At 42.3% G+C, this 22,001-nt stretch overlaps 1 protein-coding gene across 1 annotated transcript in view; it reads left to right on the plus strand.

The window, feature by feature from the left end:
- LOC308251243 (putative adhesion G protein-coupled receptor E4P) overlaps positions 1 to 22,001 on the plus strand; it is a gene marked incomplete at both ends in the record, with an annotated part of 51,254 nt that overhangs the window by 17,047 nt on the left and 12,206 nt on the right. Inside the window, 10 exons of the mRNA XM_080674387.1 lie at positions 3,255 to 3,305; positions 5,814 to 5,936; positions 8,702 to 8,854; positions 11,051 to 11,091; positions 11,723 to 11,858; positions 12,351 to 12,458; positions 12,615 to 12,796; positions 13,787 to 13,954; positions 18,447 to 18,641; positions 20,367 to 20,602. Of these exons, the coding sequence (XP_080530513.1) occupies positions 3,255 to 3,305; positions 5,814 to 5,936; positions 8,702 to 8,854; positions 11,051 to 11,091; positions 11,723 to 11,858; positions 12,351 to 12,458; positions 12,615 to 12,796; positions 13,787 to 13,954; positions 18,447 to 18,641; positions 20,367 to 20,602 (1,393 nt within the window). The remainder of the gene's footprint in view (positions 1 to 3,254; positions 3,306 to 5,813; positions 5,937 to 8,701; positions 8,855 to 11,050; positions 11,092 to 11,722; positions 11,859 to 12,350; positions 12,459 to 12,614; positions 12,797 to 13,786; positions 13,955 to 18,446; positions 18,642 to 20,366; positions 20,603 to 22,001) is intronic.

A 22,001-nucleotide genomic window follows, 5' to 3' on the forward strand; every position in this document is an offset into this window, starting at 1 on the left:
AGCCAAATTTTTTAAACTTAAACTTCTTCTAATGCCATTTCTTCAAAATAGACTCGCCCAGGCTGTGGTATTTTGTGGAAGAGCCACACACAAGGGGCCAAAGAGCCGCATGTGGCTCGCGAGCCGCAGTTTGCCGACCACTGCCCTAGCCCATCCTCCTTTATAATCCTGTCCCCTGCACCTTGCCACAGAACAGGTTTCGGGTGCTTGTAAGCTCCCTGTCTTCTTGGTTGGCTGGCCTTCTCAGTAATGCCTTACATGATTCACCTGTGTAATTGCTGATTAGCACTTGCAGCCCTGACATAGCTATGTGAACATATGTCTATCATAGCAAGTCACTCTAAGTCAGTAATCGAAGTTCAAATCCTTATCTATGGGATACACACATTCAGGGTAGTGGGGTATGTATCCTTAATATCACGCTTTAAGTTTCAGGAAGGTTAACTCAAACATTTTAAAACCTTTTAAAACCTTTTTAGATATTTTTAAACATTTGTATATATTACTACAACAGATCTTGGTGAATGTCTTCCTTACTGGTCCCCAGAACAGAATGGCCAGCATTTTGAAACTGGTCAAGTGGTGATCAGGTGTGCATCATCCCATTGTTTCTGAGACCTACTCGATCACTCTCCACATTCCTGGTGGTCAGGGATGGAAGTTCAGGGCTGAGTTAAAAGTCTCTTTGTTCTTCCCTGGTCAACTGAGAACTGTACCAAATCTTAGCCAGAACATATGGTTAAACATATATAGCTAACTAATCAATTAAGTATTCTGTTAGTAAAAAGGAAGGGGAAGGTAAGAAAAAGGAAAAAAAGAGGGGAAAACAAAACAAAAAAACAATGATTTTTTTCTGCCCTTCTACCCCTATCAGTATGAACACTTAAATATGATGTTTTTGTCAATACTAGTGATATAGAGCAGAGGAGGTAGGACGAGCAGGTGTTGACCATCTCTTGTCCAGGGGACTTGTCTTGTTCTGTGATAATCCAACTAATCCTTGCTCCTCCCCCTTCCATAGGCTACAAATCCAAGTTACCTGGACTTTATTTGTCCCACTTAAACCTTTTAGGACTGATGTTGGCCATGAAAGCAGCTGCCTCCAGAATTTAGCAAAGGATTCCAACTCAGCCTGCTCACAATGAGAGGGATAAGGGCAAATTCTTTTCCCAGTGCTGGTTATTCAGCCCACCCACCATGGGGAGTGCTATTCATACATTTGTGGCAAAGTTGTCTGCATTTCTGAGTTCATCTCCAGCTTCAATATGTAGACATTTGGTCTAGTCATATGGTAGACATTTTTAGGTCATCCTCAAAATAGATCATCCTGAAAACATCCTGATTTGTTCCAAATTGGCCACCGTCTTGGACTCCTGGGATTCTTACAGTCTATATGCTATTTCAGACTCTCCGTATTCCAGAGAATGCACTGGTTATTAAGCGGTTAAACCTGGGCTGTTCAGTACCATAGCCACAGCCACATGTAGCTACTGAGCATTCAAAATAATTCCAGTCCAAATGCATACTGAATTTCAAAGACTTAATACATACAGTAAAGAATGTAAAATACTTTATGAATAATTTGTTTCATAGTGATTGTGTGTTAAAATAACATTCTGGCTATAGCTGGTTAAATAAAATATATTATTGAAATTAACTTCACCTGTTTTCTCTTTGCCTTTTAAAAATGAGTGGACCACCCATAGCTTGTTTGGCTCAGTGGATAGAGTGTCGGTCTGCAGACTGAAAGGTCCCGGGTTTGATTCTGGTCAAGGGCATGTACCTCGGTTGCAGGTTCCTTCCATGCATAGTTATTACAATACTATTGACTATATTCCCTACACTGTATTTTCTATCCCTATGACTATTTTGTAACTATCAATTTCTACTTCTTAATCCCTTCACCTTTTTCATCAGTCTTTCACACCTTTCTAGCCATCATCAAACTGTTCTCTGTATCTGTTTGTTTCTATTTTGTTTTTTAGATTTCACATGTAAGTGAAGTCATATGTCATTTGTCTTTCACTGCTGAATTATTTCACTCAGGACAATACCCTCTAGGTTCATCCATTCTGTTGCAATACCCTCTAGGTCCATCCATTCTGTTGCAAGTTTTTGTTTTTTATGACTGAGTCATACTTCATTGTATATATGCACCGTTTCTTCATTCATCTGTTGATGGACACTTAGGTTGCTTTCATATCTTGGCTATTGTAAATAATGCTGCAATGAACATATGGGTGCATAATGTCTTTTCAATTTAATGGTTTTGGGTTTCTTTGAATAAATACCCGAAAATGCAATTGCTGGGTCCTTCTTTGTCTTTTGTTTTAAAGTCTATTTTTAACCATCACATGTGGGTGTGGGACCAGCCTGCTTGGTGTCTCCGCCCCTCCTACCAGTGTCGATGTAGCTTCTCTTTTATGTCCTTAGTTGCAGGACTTCTGATCAGCTGGATTTCTGGTAGTTCTCAGTGATGGATGCTCTGTAGTTTAATTGTAATTTTAATGTGGTTGGGGGAGGAGATGAGTACTGCCTTTACCTACGCCACCACTTTGGCCGTGGAACTCATGGTTTCACCTCCTGATTTCCAGGGATGGAGAAGGGCTGGAGGTTGAATCAGTCATCAATGACCAATTAGCTAGTCAGTCATGCCTATGTAATGAAGCCTCCATAAAAACCCAAAAGGATGAGTTTCGGAGAGCTTCCGGAATGGTGCCCAGAGAGGACATGGAAGCTTAGTACCCCTTCCCCATACCTGGTCCTATGAAGCTCTTCCATCTGGCTGTTCCTGAGTTGTATCCTCTTACAATAAACCAGTGATCTAGTAAGTAAAATGTTTCTCTGAGTTCTGTGAGCCACTCTAGCAAATGAATCAAACCCAAGGAGGGGGTCATTGGAACGTCCAATCGATAGCCCTTAATCTGTGGATGTCTCTGGATAGACAGTGGCAGAATTGAGTTGAATCATAAAACACCAGTTGGTATCCACGGATTGCTTATTGGTATGGACTCTCCCCTCCCCTCCCCCCACAGTGCACATTAGAATTGGGTGTCAAACTTTTATAGCTGCAATCAGATGTACCTCTCATACTGCAGTAATAAATGATACCTTCATTGGGTTTATAGTTTGCCTGGAAGAGTCTATGGTAAAGTGAATAATGGCAGATGAAGCCCCGAACTCACCTAGGCCTCAGCCAAGCAGAGCCCCAGAGTATCCCCCAACTGAACTATCCCCTTCTCTCTCTACTCTAGGCCTCAGTGTCCTGCTAACTCTGTCAGGATCAGAAGTGGAGAATTCTGGAGGTGAGTCTGTGATTGTCAAAGGCCAAGGAAAGGGAATTGGGGTCTGCAACCTAACTCCAGAGGCGGGAAGGTGTCCTTTCACTGAGAGAGGATACTAACCCCGATGCCTTCTGCCCTTTCTTTGGAGCTCCCATTCCTCCACTATCACCATTGCCACCATTTATCTAGCTCTTGTATTGCACCAGGCTCAATGCTAAGCAAATTGCATGCTCCAATCGATTCAATTCTCATGACATTCCTGCAAAGATGGTTTTGACATTATCCCTACTTGACCAATGGCCCTCTAGAGAAGTAGCTGACTCAAGGTCACACAGCTGGTGGATGTTGGGCTTTGTTCTTTTTCCCCCAAAAGCCTGTGTCCCAAATAATTTTGGGAGTTAGTGTTGCCTTTGCTGTCAGGGCCAGCCTGACAGGTGAACCGGGCTGAGGTAGGGAGGTGGGAATTAAGAAAAGAAAGACATGAAAGCGGGATCGGGAGGGCTGCAAGCCATTGACAGACTGCAGCAGCTTTATTAACTGCGCAATACCTTTTATACACAAACACTGACGGGGAGGTCAGTTCAAAGGAACGCACTCTCTGTTCTTCTTAATGTCTAAGGGAGAGATAAAGCAGGAGGGCAAATTCTCAGTACAGCAAATCTCAGTAAATAGTTACAGACTTCTGGGAAGCCATGAAAGGTCGCTCTCATGCTGCTGGCAATTGGAAATCGCCGTCCAAACGAGTCAGGGAGCACTGTGTGGGCAGGGGACTGAATCTTATCAGTCCCTTCGGGTCCAAGGATTTCATCAGCTTACACCCGATCTCCAACACTTTGCCCCATGTCTCGTGTTGGGCCCCCCAAAAACAAATCCTGAGCAAGTAATTTATCTGGAAGGTGATCCTAGGAAGCACCATTTGGGAGTGAGAAGTCAGGTTAGAAGGCAAGGAGCCAATATAGGGTCCATTATACAACAAGTTACATGTGGGCAACTGGAGCTTGATCCCATGGGGACTGTTGGACATAGTAAGAAACATGAACCTCAGGCTATCTCCCCCAATTAAACATTAATCCCCTAACCCCCTTCCCCCAGCCCCTGGCACCCTCCATTCTACTTTGTCTCTATGAATTTGACTCCTAGTGACCTTACGCGTGGAACCATATAACGTTTGTCCTTTTGTGATGAGCTTATTTACTTAACACAATGTCTCCAAAGTTCATCCATATTGTAGCATATGTTGGAATTCCTTTTTCTAAAAGCTGGATAATATTCTTTTGTGTGGATGGACCACATTTCGTTTATCCATTCTTCCCTTAATGGGCACTTGGGTGGCTTCCATCTTTTGGCTACTGTGAATAGTGCTGCTATAAACATAGGTAAACAAATATCTCTTGAAGACCCTGCTTTCAGTTCTTTTGGCTATAAGCCCATGAATGAAATTGCTAGATCATATGGGAATTGTAATTTTTTTTGTTTTTGCTCTTTGTTAATCCTCACCTGAGGAAATTTTTCCATTGATTTTATTTTTATTTATTTATTTATTTATTTATTTATTTATTTATTTATTTATTTTGGAGAATGTGAAAGAGAGGGAGGGAGGAGCAGAGAGAGAGAGAGAGAAACATCAATGTGAGAGACACATGGATTGGTTGCCTCCCGCACACACCCCACTGGGGCTGGAGATCAAAACTGCAACCCAGATATGCACCCTTGACTGGGAATGGAACCCAAGGCTCTCAGGTGCATGGGCTGATGCTCTAACACAGTGGTTTTCAACCTTTCTAATGCCGCGACCCTTTAATACAGTTCCTCATGTTGTGGTGACCCCCAACCATAAAATTATTTTCGTTGCTGCTTCATAACTGTAATTTTGCTACTGTTAATGAATCGTAATGTAAATATCTGTGTTTTCCGACGACCCACAGGTTGAGAACTGCTAGCATCGTCGCCTAAGACCATCGGAAAACACAGATATTTACATTACGATTCATTAACAGTAGCAAAACACTAGCCAGGGCAGGAATTACAATTTTTAGTTTAGAAATTGGCAAACTGTTTTCCACAAGAGCTGCACCATTTTACATTCCTACCAGCAATACATTAGGGTTACAATTTTGCCACCTCCTACTCTCTGTTTATTTTTGATAATAAGATAACTGGTTTTATTTTAATGCACTGACTTTTGCCAGTCATTGATTGAGAGCGCTTCTTCTGTGAGGAGAAAGCATTCCTACTGTCACATGGAGAGCAAAGAGGACTATGGGCGCCAAAGATAGCCCCAGGTAAAGAAACACAGGTGCTGGAGAAGTTCTACTGTCAAAAAAGTGGTGTTGGTGGCAGAGGTGGGAGGTGGTTTGGGCACTGTGAGCATGTGTGTTCAGTTGTGGGATGGCTGCAAAAAGGATGCCAACAGAGCTATTCCCAGGAGGACATTCTTTTGACCAGAGTCTGGTAATCCTAGGTGCTCAATGAATATTTCTTGAGTAAATGAGTAAACAAATGAATTAAAGGATCTTGTGTTCTCTGCAGCCTTCTGTCATACATGCCCTGAAAATGCCAGCTGCTCCAACAGAACCCACTGTGCTTGCAAAGATGGGTATCAGTCCGTGTCTGGGAGAAGGTACTTCACCGAATTTTATGAGAAATGTGAAGGTAGGATGCAATCCACATTCACCTTGGCATTTGGAAGGGGGCAGGGACATCCTTCTATACCCCATTCCCTGAGTTATGTAGGGATGCTAGTGCTGCAAAGATACAACGATATTACAAGGTAGTCCCAGAGTCCTTTAAGAAGTCCCTATCCTTATGCACCCTCCTGCTGTCATTCTGATGCTGGCTTGATGATCCTTGGTTTTTCTTTTCTTTTTTTTTTTTAAATATATTTTATTGATTTTTTACAGAGAGGAAGGAAGAGGGATAGAGAGTTAGAAACATCGATCAGCTGCCTCCTGCACACCTCCTACTGGGGATGTGCCTGCAACCAAGTTACGTGCCCTTGACCAGAATTGAACCTGGGACCTTTCAGTCCGCAGGCCTCCTTGGTTTTTCTTTAGAGGAAGGTCGAGTTCCCAGGACCTGGGCTCTTGAAGTCTCAGCATTGGTGTTTTTATATGTTGGTTTACTGAAGAACTTTACAAGGGGAGGGATCATCTCTGTGTTGTTCATTGTGGTATGCCTAGGACAGAGAATAGTGTTGTCACATGGCAGATGTTCAATAAAAACACTGACCAAGAGAACAAATAAATAAATCAGTATCTTGGCACTCACTACCTACCATGATCTGGCCCCAGCTTAGTGTTCCAATTTCACTTCTCACTACACCCATCTGCTCCAGCCAAAATTCTTTTTTTTAAAAATATATATTTTATTGATTTTTTTACAGAGAGGAAGGGAGAGGGATAGAGAGTTAGAAACGTCGATGAGGGAGAAACATCGATCAGCTGCCTCCTGCACACCTCCCACTGGGGATGTGCCCGTAACCAAGGTACATGCCCATGACCGGAATTGAACCCGGGATCCTTCAGTCCACAGGCTGATGTTCTATCCACTGAGCAAAACCAGTGAGGGCCAAAATTCTTTTTCATTTCCACAAATTCTGAAGGTCCATTTGAATACCGAAGAAAAATAGCACTCCTGAATATCCGGTTGGTGGAACTGAACATCTTATGCATGGAATTAGTGTCAATGAAGAAGGTGAAGCATACAATGGTAGACTAGGATTTGTTTTATTTTATTGTGGCAAAATATATACAACATAAAATTGATTTTTAAACCATTTTTAGAGGTATCTTTCGGCGTCATTAAGTACGTTCACAGTGTTGTGCAGCCACTGTCACCATCCATCCACAGAACTTTCTCATCTTCCCAAACTGAAGCTCTGTTCCCATTAAATAGTACCTCCTCATCCCCTCTTCCAGCCCCTGGCTTCCACCATCTACTTTTTGTGTCTGTTAATTTGTTTCCTCTTAGGGTACTCCTATGAGTGGAACCACAATCCTGGATATATCTTCTTCTTCTTCTTCTTCTTTTTTTTTTTTTTACTTTTTGTTTTGAAATGGTTTTAGACCTAAATAAAAATTGCCAGAACAGCTCAGTTAATTCTGTATTTCCTTCCCCCAGTTCCCCTGAGGTTAACCAAGGACATGACCACAGTACAATGATCAAAACCAGGCAATGATATTAACTAAATACAGACTTTTTTCAAGTTTCATTAGTTCTTCCCCTAATGCCTTCCCCCCGCACCCCTCCCCCTAGCCTTTTTCTGTTCCAGGAGCCATTTCAGAATCTCACATTGGCTTTGATTGCCATGATCCTTAGTCTTGTGTAACCTGTGAAAGATCCCCAGAGTGCCTTGTCTTCAGGACCATGACACTTTGATAGGACACCATAGATGCCCTTTTGCACTTTGCTTTTTTAGCTTAAATGTATCCTAGAATTTACTCCAAATCAGTTCATAGAGATCTTCCCCATTTTCTTTTTTTATAGCTTTGGGACGAACCATAGTTTATTCAACCCTCTCCTAAGGGTGGGTATTTAAGTTGTTTCGATGTTTAGGCTGTTCTAGTATTTGTGGAAGTATGTCTTTAGGGTACAGTCCTAGAAGTGAGATGGCTGAGTCAACAGGTAAATCCATATGTAGCTTGATTAGATATTCCAAATTTAATTCCAGAAAGGCTGTACCAATTTGCATTCTCACCAGCAATGCCTGAGAGAGCCTGTCTTCCCCACTGGCTCAGCAGAATATGTTGTCCAATGATTTGACATGTAATGATTATTAGATTCTAAAGCCCCATATATATTTAGGTCTATTTCTGGACCTTTAATCTCTTCTACTAGTCTATCTCTTCATGCACCAGTATCTCATTGTTATTTTGTTTTTGTGTTAATTTTTACTGAGGATATTTTTTCCATTGATTTTTTTTTTTTTTTTTATAGAGAGTGGGGGAGGGAAAGGGAGACAAATAGAGAAAGGGAGCGAGAGACTTTGATTGGTTGCCTCCTGCATGTGCCTTGACTGGGGCTGGGGATCAAACCTGCAACCCAGATATATGCCCTTGACCAGCCTTGAACCCGTGTGCGAACGCTCTAACCAGTGAACACACTGGCCAGGGCACTGACTTTGTAGTATGTTTTGATTCTTGGAAGGCCAATCCCTATGTCATAGTTTTTCTGGCTATTCTTGCATGATAGTAGCAATTCATCTCATTCCATGAAATACTTGTAGATATTTTTTATTGGGATCATATTATATTTATAAATTAACTTAAGGAGAATTGTCATCTTTATAATATGAAGTCATTTTATGTAAGAATAGATGTCCATTTATGAATGATACTGGGTAGTAGAGATTCCATGGGCAAGGGAAAATAGTATAGTTTTATGAGAATGAAAAATGGTATTTTTCTCTTGATTCACAGATATTGATGAGTGTAAGACCGGGCTGGCAAAGTGTAAGCAGAAATCATATTGCAGAAATGAAATTGGAAGTTACTACTGCAGCTGTGTCCCAAATCTTCCTATTTTCAATTGGGTGGCTCGTTTTGTTAAATTGAACCATGCAGATTGTTATGGTAAGAACCTCCAGTGCTCTCCAACATGAACAAGGAGGGGCGAGGAAGGCTTTGAGAGTTCCACCAATGTCAGGCCAGGGTAAGATAGCAGAAATCTGTCCTGGCTCTTGTCCTTCAACCCATTGCTGTAATATTTTCCCAGGAGATCTGGCTTAAGCCCACGATACCAATCACCATCTCTACATCACTGCCTTACAAATGTATGTCTCTTTCCCGAGCTTCCAAATTGACACCTCTAATTTTCTACTGGACTTCTCTACTTGTTTCTCTCTCTCACTCATTTTATCTGTCAATATACTAAAATCCATGAGTCCATACTGATAGCCACAATCCCAGTGGAACCCCAGGGCTTGATCTAGCTTTCCTTCTTTCCTTCTTTGTAACTTCTTTCTTCAACAACAACAAAAAAACCCTGGCCCTCACTATCCACAACCTATTGCCTTATATTTGAAGTCCTGGTGTAATTCCAAATTTGGAGTTAGACTGGATTTGACTTCTTACACTACTGCTTACTTTTGGGGAATGAGTAAGCAGTAGTTTCTTTATGCCTCGTCTGTAAGTGGGAAGAATAGTAGTAGCATCTACTGTACTAGTTATGTGATGCTGAGTAACAAATGACCCCAATGTTAGTGGCTTAAAACAACATATATCTATTGGCTCACGGACTGTGTAGGGCAGGAATTGAAGCATGCCTTACCTGGTCCTCTTGCTTCTAGGTCTCTCACAATTACAATAAAAGTATTGGTCGGGGATGCAGTCTTATCTGAAGGTTTGTCTGCTTCCAAGCTCACTCACACAATTGCTGGCTGATTCAGTTCTTTGAAAACGATTGGACTGAAGACCTCATGGTCTTTCTGGTGGTGGCTGAGAGGTCGCCCTCCGTTCTTAGCTATATTGGCCTCTCTAGCTTGCTTTATTACATCAAGTACATGAGAATAGCCAGGAAGAGAGTGTGAACAAAACAGAAATCCTAGCCCTTTATAACCTAACCTCAGAAGTGACATCTTTTCCCTTTTGCTGTATTCTGTTCATTAGAAATGAGTCTCTGAGTTGAGTCGTGGGGAGGAGTGAATTCACACAACAGGATGTGAATAAAGGAATGTGAGGCAGAGATAATTTCAGAGACTTCTTACCTCATGTACTGGGTGAAATACCTTCTCCCAAATTCGTCTCCACTTATGGAAACTTAATGTGATCTTATTTGGGAATAGGGTCTTTGCAGATATAAGCAAATCAGGATGAGATCATTCTAGATTAGGGTGGGCCCTAAATCCAATATGATGGGTGTCATTATAAGAGGGAATTTGGACATAGGGACACACACACGGAAGATCATGTAATGATAGAAGCATAGATTCGAGTTAGGCTGCCATAGACCAAAGGACAGCAACGATTGCTGGCAACCATTGGAAGCTAGAAACAGCAAAGAATATATCTTAAAACCTTCAGAGGGACCACAGCCCTGCTGACACCTTGATTTGGACTTTTATCTTCCAGAACCATGAGATAATAAATTTCCATTGTGTTAAGCCACCCAGTTTGTAGTATTTTGTTACAGCAGCCCTAGGAAATGAATACACTTTACCTATCATTATTAAGGCATGTAAAATATTTCGTGCACCTGGGAAGGCTCAATTAATATTAGCTGTTATGCTACATAACTCTGTTCTAGAACCTTTTGAGTTCCTTTAAATGAGCTAATGTGTATAAAGCCACTTTATATACCATGCTGTGTAGACAAGGGCAAGTATTATTAATTCATTCCTTGGGGAAGCTTTCTCTGCACCCTTGATATTCTGGGACCTCTTCTGTATACTCCCAAGTCATCTCATTCTATTTGTTAACATCTTGGACCCTTGTAATCAATTAATTGTTTGCCATTATTGGCAGCCTGCAAATTCTAGAAGGGAATTCCCTTTGTCACTATGCCAACCTCTATCCATCAGGTTTAGCACTGTGCCCGGCTTTTAGTAATTGCCCAATAAATGCTATGGACTGAATGATTGCACTGGAAGCCCCATCCTAATTCTCTTTTTTATTTTACTGTAGAAGGCATTTGGGACTTCTTAGAGGGAAACTAGGATAGGATGTGGAAGCATCAAGGAAGGACCCAACTTGAGGGTGTTTGGAAGAAGGAATGTGAGCCAGGGTGTGTTATCTGCCATATTTGATTCAATGGCTACTTTTCTTTCGCAGAGGACACTGGTGAGAAGATACAGCCATCACAGACCATTTGGGTGCGTAAGGTGAAGCTAGTTTTGGGAAATAGCTAATTAGTCTTCCACGTCATTCTTCTGCTGAAATGCTACCACAGCTTCCCTATGACTTTTAGGATACAGCACAGGAGTGATTTTGTCCTTTGTCCCAGGGGGACAAATCTGGGAACATTTTTGGTTGGCACAACTATGGTGTTACTGGCACTTAAGTGAGTGGAGACCAGGGATGTTGCTAAACATCCAATAATGCCCAGGATAACCTCCCACAATTATTATATGGTCTCAAATGTCAATTGAGAAGATTGAGAAACCCTGGCAAAGGTGTCATTCAAAGATCTGCAGCAAACATCTAGAGCCTCATTTCATCCCCTCACCACCTCCCATTCCCTATCTTCCTCCATAAGTAACTCTTTGTAGGTTCCAGATACCTCATTTTTTAAGCCTTCGTGTTCTCAAAAATACAATGAAGCTAAGGATACACTCTTCACAGGGCTGTCAGTGATAAACGAGAAAAGTCATTATCAGGTTGACAGCCTAGCTGCACATTAATAAATGTTATTGTTTTCTGGGCTCACCCAACCACACTTACGTACATTCTTATTTTTTTAAGTTTATGTAAAAGTCTACCTAACTAGCTTTATTCCTTTGAAAGACAATTCTAAAGAAAAATGAAAGCAAACAGTACATTGCAAAAAAGGCGACCCAACTACTTCAAAGCATGGAATTGACCATATGGAATGAGAGTTTTGCTTCTCCAGGAAAGCATGAAAATTCTTTGTTTGATATAGGTAAGAAACACTGAGCATTTTTCTTATGGGGGGGAGGGGAGGGATATTTTGCCAGACTTTGTATTTATATGTCATGGAGAGAGTTCACTCAAGGGATTCTTCACAAATGCAGAAGGTCTGCTCTAGGGACTATTTCCTTGGAAATCTTTTAGATGCTAAGCTTCTTTTGCTAAAAAATTAAGTTTTCCTGCCTCCCCCCACTAAGTACTTCTGTACACATTTTAAAATTGTTTTTGCCTTTAAATATTTGACCATAGAGGTTGAGCTTGCCTGCCCTAGTTCCAGCTCTGAGTTGGGTGGGCAGTGAGTGTTTCTTAAGCAATTTTGACCATTTAATCCCCAACAGCCAGAGAAGTGGAAGGGAGTGCCATCTGGTCTACCCTGTATGCAGAAAATGAAATCTCCAGTAAGGGGTCTTTCACAGAAAAGAGTTCTTCAGTTCCTTAGGCATGAGAATGAGCCAAGCAGGACTCACTTTCTTAATGTTTCCAGTCTATGAAACCAAGAGGTGCAATGGGACAAATGAGAAGACTGTTCTGGAAGCTGGAAATAACACAATGGATATCGACTGCAATGATGCTTTCAAAGGAACCACAAGAGGTACTGTGTCTAAGATGGAGTCCCTTGACCTTCAGATTCTAGGCCTATTGTCTCATTTCTAGGTGTCTGGGCCAAGATGTGGGGACTTACAGTTTTTTACTCCAATTCACCAGACTATAAGCCCCCTATAAAGAGATTTCTCTTCTGTTTTCTCAGAGAGTAAAGTTGTACTTATCACATACCGGTCTCTTGGGGATATTCTGAACGGATCCTTTTTCAGTGATAGAAGAGGAACACTGGACATAAAACTGAACTCTCGTGTTGTGAGTGGCACCATTGGTGTAAAGGAAAAAGTTTATCTGTCTAAACCTGTGTTCCTGACGTTCAAACATACTCAGGTGAGCAAAACCCAGGCCTGGTTCTCTATGTGTTACCTTAAATGGGTGTCTTATCAGGATCCTGGAAGGTAACATAATCCAACTCTGATAATCCAGGGTTCAGAGAACTGACAATAAATATTGAGGCCTCCAGAGAAGCTTTTAGTATCACACTAGAGGCCCAGTGCACAAAATTCTTGCACTTGTGGTGTGTGTGTGAGGGGGGCGTGTCCCTCAGCCAGGCCTGCACCCTCTAGCAGTCCAGGAGCTCTTGGGGGATGTCCAACTGATGGCTTAGGCCCGCTCTCCATGGGGAGCGGGCTTAAGCTGTCAGTCAGACATCCTTAGCATTGCTGCCAAGGTGGGAGAGGCTCCCGCCACCACCACTGTGCTTGTCAGCTGTGAGCCTGGCTCGGGGGCTTCTGGCTGAGTGGCTCTCCCCCTGTGGGAGCACACTGACCACCAGGGGGAAGCTCCTGTGGTCAGTGCACATGATAGCGACTTGAGCATCTGCCCCCTGGTGGTCAGTGCATGTCATAGCGACTAGTCGTTCCACCATTCGGTTGATTTGCATATTAACCTTTTCTTATATAGGAAGGATTATGCCTAAAAAGGCAATGGGGGGGATGAGCATTATTGAGCCCAGTGAAGGCTGGAGGCATGGAGGAGGGGATTGCCCTGCTGGAGAAAGAAGTATGGAAGAAATACCGGGGCTTCTTTAGCTCTCATCCAATGATCTCTCACTAGTTCCTCTCATTGGTCCTACCAATGACAGGCAACCTGGGTAAAGTAGTTCATTAGGGTCGATTCCCAGGGCTCTGAGATGACCAGAGCAGGGCAGAATCAATGAGAATAAAGTCCACACACGTGTAGTATAAAACTCTTCACCACATGGGTTCCACATGATGGGGCTTTCACATCCAGTTTCCAACCCAGTGAATCCTTGACCAACCTGTGAAGTTAAAATAGTAAAACCAGAAAGAGAACCACTTTATGCTATTCTCTTTCCAGCCTGGTGGTGCGAGAACAAAACATCTGTGTGTGTACTGGGAAGGATCAGAGGAGGGAGGCAGCTGGTCGACAGAGGGCTGCACTCATGTGAGCAGCAATGATTCTTACACCAAATGCAAGTGCTTCCACCTTTCCAGCTTTGCTGTCCTCATGGCTCTTATTCCTAAGGTACCAAGATTCATGGTCCCTTCTTGTGAATCTGAGTGTGTCCAGGAACCTGGGAGGTCATCTGCTCCATGTCTTATAAAAAGACTCTTAAGATGTGAAGTCAAGCAGAAGTAACTTACTTGAGAGGTAGTTCCAGAAAGTACCGGCAGGGGACTGAGGAAGTGAAATGGGGAAAAAGGACAGAAGCCACGCAGAGAGCACTGTCAAGCCACTGTGGATAATTGGAGTTTATGTCCCTCTGGAGGACTCTGGAAGTCAGTGCAGTTCATTCTAACTGGATGTGAGAGAGCTGGGGTATTTATACAGCACCTCCCTTCAGTTGTTAGTTGAACGCTACGTCCAGGAGATAATAATTCTCTGAGACTTTCCATGGGCATGACAGAGTGAGCTCAACCTAGTGGAGGAAGCCCTCAGACATTGGGAAGTTGGTTTGTCAGCTCCTTTGGTGGAAAGGCCCAAGCCGATCTGGGGTAAAAAAACATCTGTTCCTCTGCAAGAGAGAGTTATATCTAAACCTTCGTGGAGAGAAGGTTTCCCATATTGAAATTATCCCATATCTAGGAAAATTCAGGTTTAAAGAAATTTACCTATCTTCTTCTCCTATTTTTTTTTAGCTTCCATTTATTGAATATTTACTGCATGACAATCATTTTATTGCATAATTAATAAAATGGCCTCATTTTTTCATTTACCAAGTTCACATATGATTGTCTGCTATGCATCAGATGCTGTTATAGGCACTGGAACAAGACAGACAAAGAAATACTAACGTTCATGGAAACTACTTCTGAGTGCTGTGTTTTCCAATGGGATCACCAGCCACATGTAGCTATTGAGTATGTGAAATGTGGCTAGTGTGACTGAAGAACCAAATTTTAAATTTTATTTCATTTTAATTTATTTAAATTAAGAAGCAGTATAGAGTTCCATTCAAGATGGTGGAGTAGATGGAGGCTGTGCTCACCACCTTCTATAAGCACATCAAAATTACAACTAAATTATAGAACAATCAACCTGGAGAGCTATCTGAAGACTAGGTAAACAGAAGTCCTATAATTAAAGATATTAAGAAGAAGCCACATTGAGACAAGTAGGAGGGACAAAGACATAAAGTGGGCTGGCCCCAAACCCATGTGTGGTGGTGAGAATCCATAGGATATCTCAGCTGCTGATGCCCTCACTGAGGAGTGAGGGGTCTCAACCCATTGCTGGGCTTCCCAGCCCAGAGCACCAGTGCTGGGAAGATAAGCCCATGAAACATCAGGCTGTGAAAATCAGTAGGATTCTGTCTGTCCAGGTCAGACAGGAGGCTGCTTGAAACCTAGGTGTCCTCTTAAAGGACCCACAAAATCTCACTTGTGGGTACTCATCTTGACCTCTGGCAGAGGGACAGTGGCTTGGGGGCCACCAGATACATACAGGGAGCAACTGAGTTATGTGGCTTCAGGGTCAGGGCTGGAGGGATGACAGCCATTGTCCCTGTGTTGAGCTCACTCCAACATATCTGAACCTGAACCTGCATTTGCCTGGTGAATTCCACTCGCCCTAACCTGGGGACTCCCTGAGACCCTACCTTACCCAACTCAAGTACTACCTGAGGCTCTTTCAGTGGCTGAGCCTCAGGGGCAGCCAGCAGGTGGTATCAGGTCTTTGTGACTTTTGATGACCTGCCCCAGGTCTGGTACTGGTGGAAGCTGGCCTCGGTTCTCAGTGTGATCTTTTTCATGTGCATCCAGACTTAACACAGGCAGCTACCAACCACAATCACTTTGTAGCTCCTAATAGGAAGCCCTAGGCCAATCATAGGCAGCATCTGACATTGGCCTGCACCAGAGCCCCTCCCAACGGGCCCCAGAACCAACACACCTAGTGGCTAGCTTCAGACCACATTAGAGTAGCACCCAATTAGCTCCACAAGTGGCACACCCAAAGATGGTCTCAGCAGGCACCAGGATCTGCTGGGGCAAATCCTACTCCATGGGGTCAGCTTCTGGAGAGCAGCTCATGTGCTGTGGTTGTGGCCAATCCTCACAGCCAGTGAGCCTGAAAGTCAGTTCATCCACTGACATTTCAACAACAATCAAGGCGCAACTTCAATAGGAGTGCACACACAATCCACATGAGGGACACTCCTAGAGCACCTGGCTCAGGTGAACAGAGAGACTGCATCACTGGGCCCTGCAGGACACCTACTACATAAGGCCATTTTGCCAAGACTTGGATATGTAGCAGATCTACTTAATACATAGAAACAGACTCAGGCAGTCAAAGGGAGAAGACAAAAAACATTAAAGAACAGGAGAAATTTCCAGAAAAAAGAATTAAATAAAATTGAGGCAAGCAATCTACCAAACAGAGTTCAAAACATTGGTTGTAAAGATGGTCAAAAAACTTAGTGAGAACTTCCACCAAGAGATAGTAAGCATAAACAGAAATAGAAACTATAAAAAAGAACCAGTCAAAAATAAAGACTACAATAACTGAAATAAAAAAATAGACCAGAAGGAATCAACAGCACATTATTATTATTATTTAATATATATTTTATTGATTTTTTTACAGAGAAGAGGGGAGAAGGATAGAGAGTTAGAAACATCAATGAGAGAGAACATCAATCAGCTGCCTCCTGCACACCCCCTACTGGGGATGTGCCTGCAACCAAGATACATACCCTTGACTGGAATCGAACCTGGGACCCTTTAGTCTGCAGGCTGACGCTCTATCCACTGAGCCAAACCGGTTAGGGCTCAACAGCATATTAGATGAAGCTTAGGGTTGAATTAGCAATTTGGAAGACAAGGTAGCAGAAAACACCCAATTGGAACAGCAAAAAGAAAAAAATAATTAAAAATATGAGTATAGTTTAAGGGATTATACTGGGATGACATCAGTTTAGCAAGATTTGCATCATAGGGGTACCAGAAGGAGAAGAAAGAGAGCAAGGGATTGAGGGTCTATTTGAAGACATACAGTGCAGAGAGTTCTAAACAAGATGAAGTCAAAGCAGTCCACATCAAGACATGTCAAAATTAAAATGGGCAAAGGTTGAAGACAAAGAGAATCTTAAAAGAAGCAAGAGAAAAGCAGTTACTTACCTACAAGGAAGCTCCCATAAGAATGTCAGCTGATTTCCAAACAGAAAATTTTCAGCCAGATGGCATTGGTGTGAAATATTCAATAGATAATTCTCCACAGAAGCATACAGATAGCCAATAGACATATAAAAAGATGCTCAACATCACTAATCATCAGAGAAATGCAAATTAAAAATCACAATGAGATATCACCTCATGCCTGTGAGAATGGCCATCATCAATAAATGAACAAATAATAAGCATGGGCAAGGATATGGGAAAAAGGGAACCCTTGTGCACTATTGGTGGGAATGCAAATTGGTGCAGCCATTAGGAAAATAGTATGGAGGTTCCTCAAAAAATTAAAAATAGAACTTCTTTATAATTCAGCAATTCTGCCTCTGGGTATATTTCAAAATATACCCAAAACACTACTTGAAAAAGATCTATGCATCTGTATATTCATTACAACATTATTTACAATAGCCAAGATATGGATGCAACCTAAGAGCCCATCAATAGATGACTATGTAAAGAAGATGTGGTACATATATACAACTAGAAGCCCAGTGCGTGAAATCAAGTGGCCCCGCCCACCCGCGTACACAGCCCCGCCCACCCGCCATTTGGTGGTTACAGCATGACGGCGTTAGGGCCACTTGCTTTTTATAATAGAGATAGAATATTACTCGGCCATAAAATAGAATGAAATTTTACCATTTGTGACAAGGATGGACCTAGAGGGTATTATGCTAAGTGAAATAAGTTAGATAGAGAAAGACAAATACTATATGATTTCATTTATATTTAAAATCTAAAGGGCAAAATAAATGACCAAACAAAACAGAAACAGATTCATAGATACAGAGAACAAACTGAGAGATGCCAGATGGGAGGGGGATTGAGGGTTGGATGAAGGGGTTACTATAAATTGGCAGTTACAAAATAGTTAACAGGTTTATAAAGTATAGCATAGGTAATATAGTCAGTAATATTGTAATAACTATGTATGGTTCCAGGTGGATACTAGAATCATCATGGGGGGGAATCACTTTTAAGTTTAAAAAAGTCTAACCAGCCCTGGCTGGTGTGCTCAGTGGTTATAGCATCAGCTTCCACACCGAATGTTCATGGATTTGATTCCCGGTCAAGGGCATGTACCTGGGTTACAGGTTCAATCCCTGGTCCCGGCCCCAGTGGGGGTATGTGCAGGAGGCAATCAATTGATGTGTCTCTCTCACATCGATGCCTCTCTGTTTTTATATATGCCCCTGTTTTGAAGATGAGAACAGCAAGTCTCAAAGAGATTCACTCATTCATCTGAGGGCCTGAGCTAGGAAGCCCACCTGACTCTCCATCAGGAACATAACTACACAGAGTTGGAAACTATAACAGGTCCCTCCTTTGGTGGCTCCTAGGCGGATCCCATTCTGACTGTGATCACCTACGTGGGACTGAGCCTGTCTCTGCTGTGTCTCCTCCTGGCAGCCCTCACCTTCCTCTTGTGCCGACCCATCCAGAACATCAGCACCACCCTCCACCTGCAGCTCTGCATCTGCCTCTTCCTGGCCCACCTCCTCTTCCTCACTGGGATTGATCAAACTGAGCCTGAGGTAGGTAATTTAATCAAACTTCCTTGTAATAATCAAATCTATCATCTTGTCTTGAGGAAAGACTGGAAGAGAGACAATAATCACCTGGGGGAAAATGCAAGAGTCCCGATTTCAGTTCTCTTCCTGTATAATTTTGGTAAGACCCATACTTTCTGATGGGCATTGAGCAAAGTGATTGAGAGTCTGACTGATGGTATTAGACCGGTTTACAATAGCTGCTGTAACAATTGAACTCCAAAAAGCAGTGGTATATCACAAGAGTAGTTTACTTTACCTGTATGTATCTATAGAGGGTGAGCAAACATGTTTGAAGGGTGTCTGTCCTCTAACTTCAGGCTGATGGAGGCTCTTCTAGCTCATATGTGGTTTCAAGGTCATCCTGGAGTTCTTTCCATTTTAGCCAACTGAAAAGAGAAAAGAGCTTGGTGGAGTCCCACTAGGGAGGTTTATATGGGCCACCTCAGGAAGTGGTACACATCACTTCCTCTCACATTCCATGGTCACACCTAACTGCAAGGCATGCTGGGAAATACAGTCTCTAGCTGGGGAGTAATTTCTTAGAGACAAATCTATTTTCTGGAATTGAGGGGTGGAGGGAGGCTTGCATTTTTGGTGGACAGTGTCTTTACCACACAATCAGCAGTTGAATCTCAACTCTTCATCCTACTCACTACACGATCTTGTTGAAGTGGCTTCCCCTTTTTAATCTTCCTCTCTAAAACAAGGGCATCAGCATAGGGCTCTAGCAAGATAGAACATAGAGCCTGGATTAATCAACCAGAGAACAATGCTAGCTTTTATTTTTGTCATGATCACGATCATATCATCACATCCAGGAAGAATTAGAGCAGATGTTCTCCAAGGCTCCTTTCAACCCTAAAGCCTATGATCTCACCTTCACAAGGTATGAAAGCACTATCCCCCACTCCCCCACTCCCACAAAAGGCAGTAAAGTGCTAAGGTTAAGAGTAAGTATGGTCTCTGCAGACAGTTTGGGTTTCAAATACATTTTTGTTTTTTATTAGCTTTGTGCTCTTGGGAGAAATTTTAACTTCCTGGGCCTCAGTTTCTTCATTTCAAAATGGGCAGAAGTTGGCCAACTATGGTGCACAGGCTAATTCTGGCCCACAATCTGTTTTTGTAAATAACATTTCATTGGAACCATGACTGCCGATGTCCAAGGGGTAGAGAAGATGGACATCTCAGCTCAAGAAGAGAGAGTGGATTCTCTTTTCCTGGACCTTTTTGTTCTAATTCAGGCTCTTCATGGCTTGGGTGATGCCTTATTGGTGAGGGCAATCTTTATTACTTATCTACTGATTCAAATGCTAATCTTCCAGAAACACCCTCACAAACACACCCAGAAATGTTTCATCAGCTATCTGGACATCTCTTAGCTCAGTCAAGCTGACACATAAAATTAACCATCTCAGCCTCCCAAAGGGCAAGAGCAATGGAGCATTTCTATACCAATACTCATTTGTCATGGATTTGAGGGCTGCTCTGGTGGCATTCATTCCTTGGTGCTTCTGGCCTGCCCCATGCATGGGACAAGCAGACTTCAATGGCCAATGAAAGCCTCCAGAAAATGTGTTGCCCCAGGCAAAGTGTCACAGGTTCTGGAATTAAAATTCCAGCCAGCATCCAGGAAATGGTAAGTGCTGAGGATATAATCAGGTACAGACAACATCGGCACCACATTCCTAACTATTCTCTCCCTTCCAGGTGCTGTGTTCCATCATCGCAGGGGTATTGCATTACCTCTACTTGGCCTCCTTTACCTGGATGCTCCTCGAAGGACTCCATCTCTTCCTCACTGTCAGGAACCTCAAGGTGGTCAACTACACCAGCGCAGGCAGATTCAAGAAGAGATTCATGTACCCTGCAGGCTATGGGATTCCAGCTCTGATTGTGGCTGTGTCCGCAATAGTAGGACACAAAAATTATGGAACATACACTCAGTAAGCATGATGGTAGCGTTTATGGTGGAAGTGGTACCCATAATACAACTTCATGAAATTCAGGGACAAGAGAGTAAACCGATGACCCCACATTAAAAATCCGTGGGTTTTATGTTCTATAGAATTCTGAAAGAATAGAATGTAAAGAATAACAATAACAGCAAATCTCAAAGTCCTGTGCTATGTCAGAGATAGTGCTTTCTATCTGCAGGCCCTCATCTACTCCTCCCATGAGGCTGGCATTGTTTGTCATGTCATGCACAGGACATCTGGGCCTTAGTGCATCTAATAAACGTTCTCAAGGTCATATCTAAAAGAAAGTAAGTCAGAATTCCCAAAGCAGTGTTTTGCTGCCTCACTAAAGAAGTTTGCAAAGCCTTGCAAAGTTTGTTGAAGAAATTAGTATTTTGGCAACGGGGCTTAGGGTAGGAAGTAGCTATGCATGTGCTAAAAAAAAAAAAAAAAAAAAAAACAAACACACACACACACACAGGAGGCTGTCCATCTTGAAGTCAGAGAATACCTTATCTCCAGCTTGATCCCTATGTCCTGCCAGAATGGTTCTGGAGATGGTAGGGTAGATGGGAGTTGGCAAGTTTTCTATAAAAGGGCCAGATGGTAACTGTTTTTTATCTTTGCAGGCCATGTGGTCTCTGTGGCAATGACTCAGCATTGCCCTTGTAGTATGAAAGCAGCCAAGTCATAGACAATATGTAAATGACTGGGTACGGCTGTACTTGAACAAAACTTTATTTATAAAAACAAGGGGTAAACTGAATTTGGCCCATGGGTCATAGTTTTGCAACCCTTGGAACAGAACTAAGGGTGGGAGCTTTTCTGACCGAGGAGTGTTGGCAGTTGCTTGATATCTTTGCCAGTTTTGTACTGCCAGGTTCCCTTTCAGAGTAAGTTATTCTGCCATTGCTAAAGTCAGCCATGACAGAATACGGAGTCTTATGGTAGTTTTAATAACTACATTTACATTATTATTTTTATTCCTGTTTTACAGCTTTATTGAGATGTAATTGGTATACAGGAAATTATACATATTTAATGACTGCATGTTTATGAGTTTGGACATATGCATACACTGTGACACCATCACCACAATCAAGGTAACAAGCATATCCACACCTCCAAAAGCTTCCTCGTCGCACCCAGAACATTGACACTGAAGCAATCCACTGATCATATTCATACTTCTCAAGTTTTACTTGTACTCCTTTGTGTGTTTGGTTCTGTACGATTTTATCACATGTATAGAGATGTAATCACCACCAAAGGTTACATTCCATATGATTCTCATTATATAACACTCTTGAAATGAAAAAATTATTTTTACTCTCTTTCTTATTATAGTACTTACTATTACAGTACTCACTGTTATTAGGATACCTGC

The sequence above is a fragment of the Plecotus auritus genome (assembly GCF_963455305.1).
Source record: "Plecotus auritus genome assembly, chromosome: 6".
Classification (NCBI taxonomy): Eukaryota; Metazoa; Chordata; class Mammalia; order Chiroptera; family Vespertilionidae; genus Plecotus; species Plecotus auritus.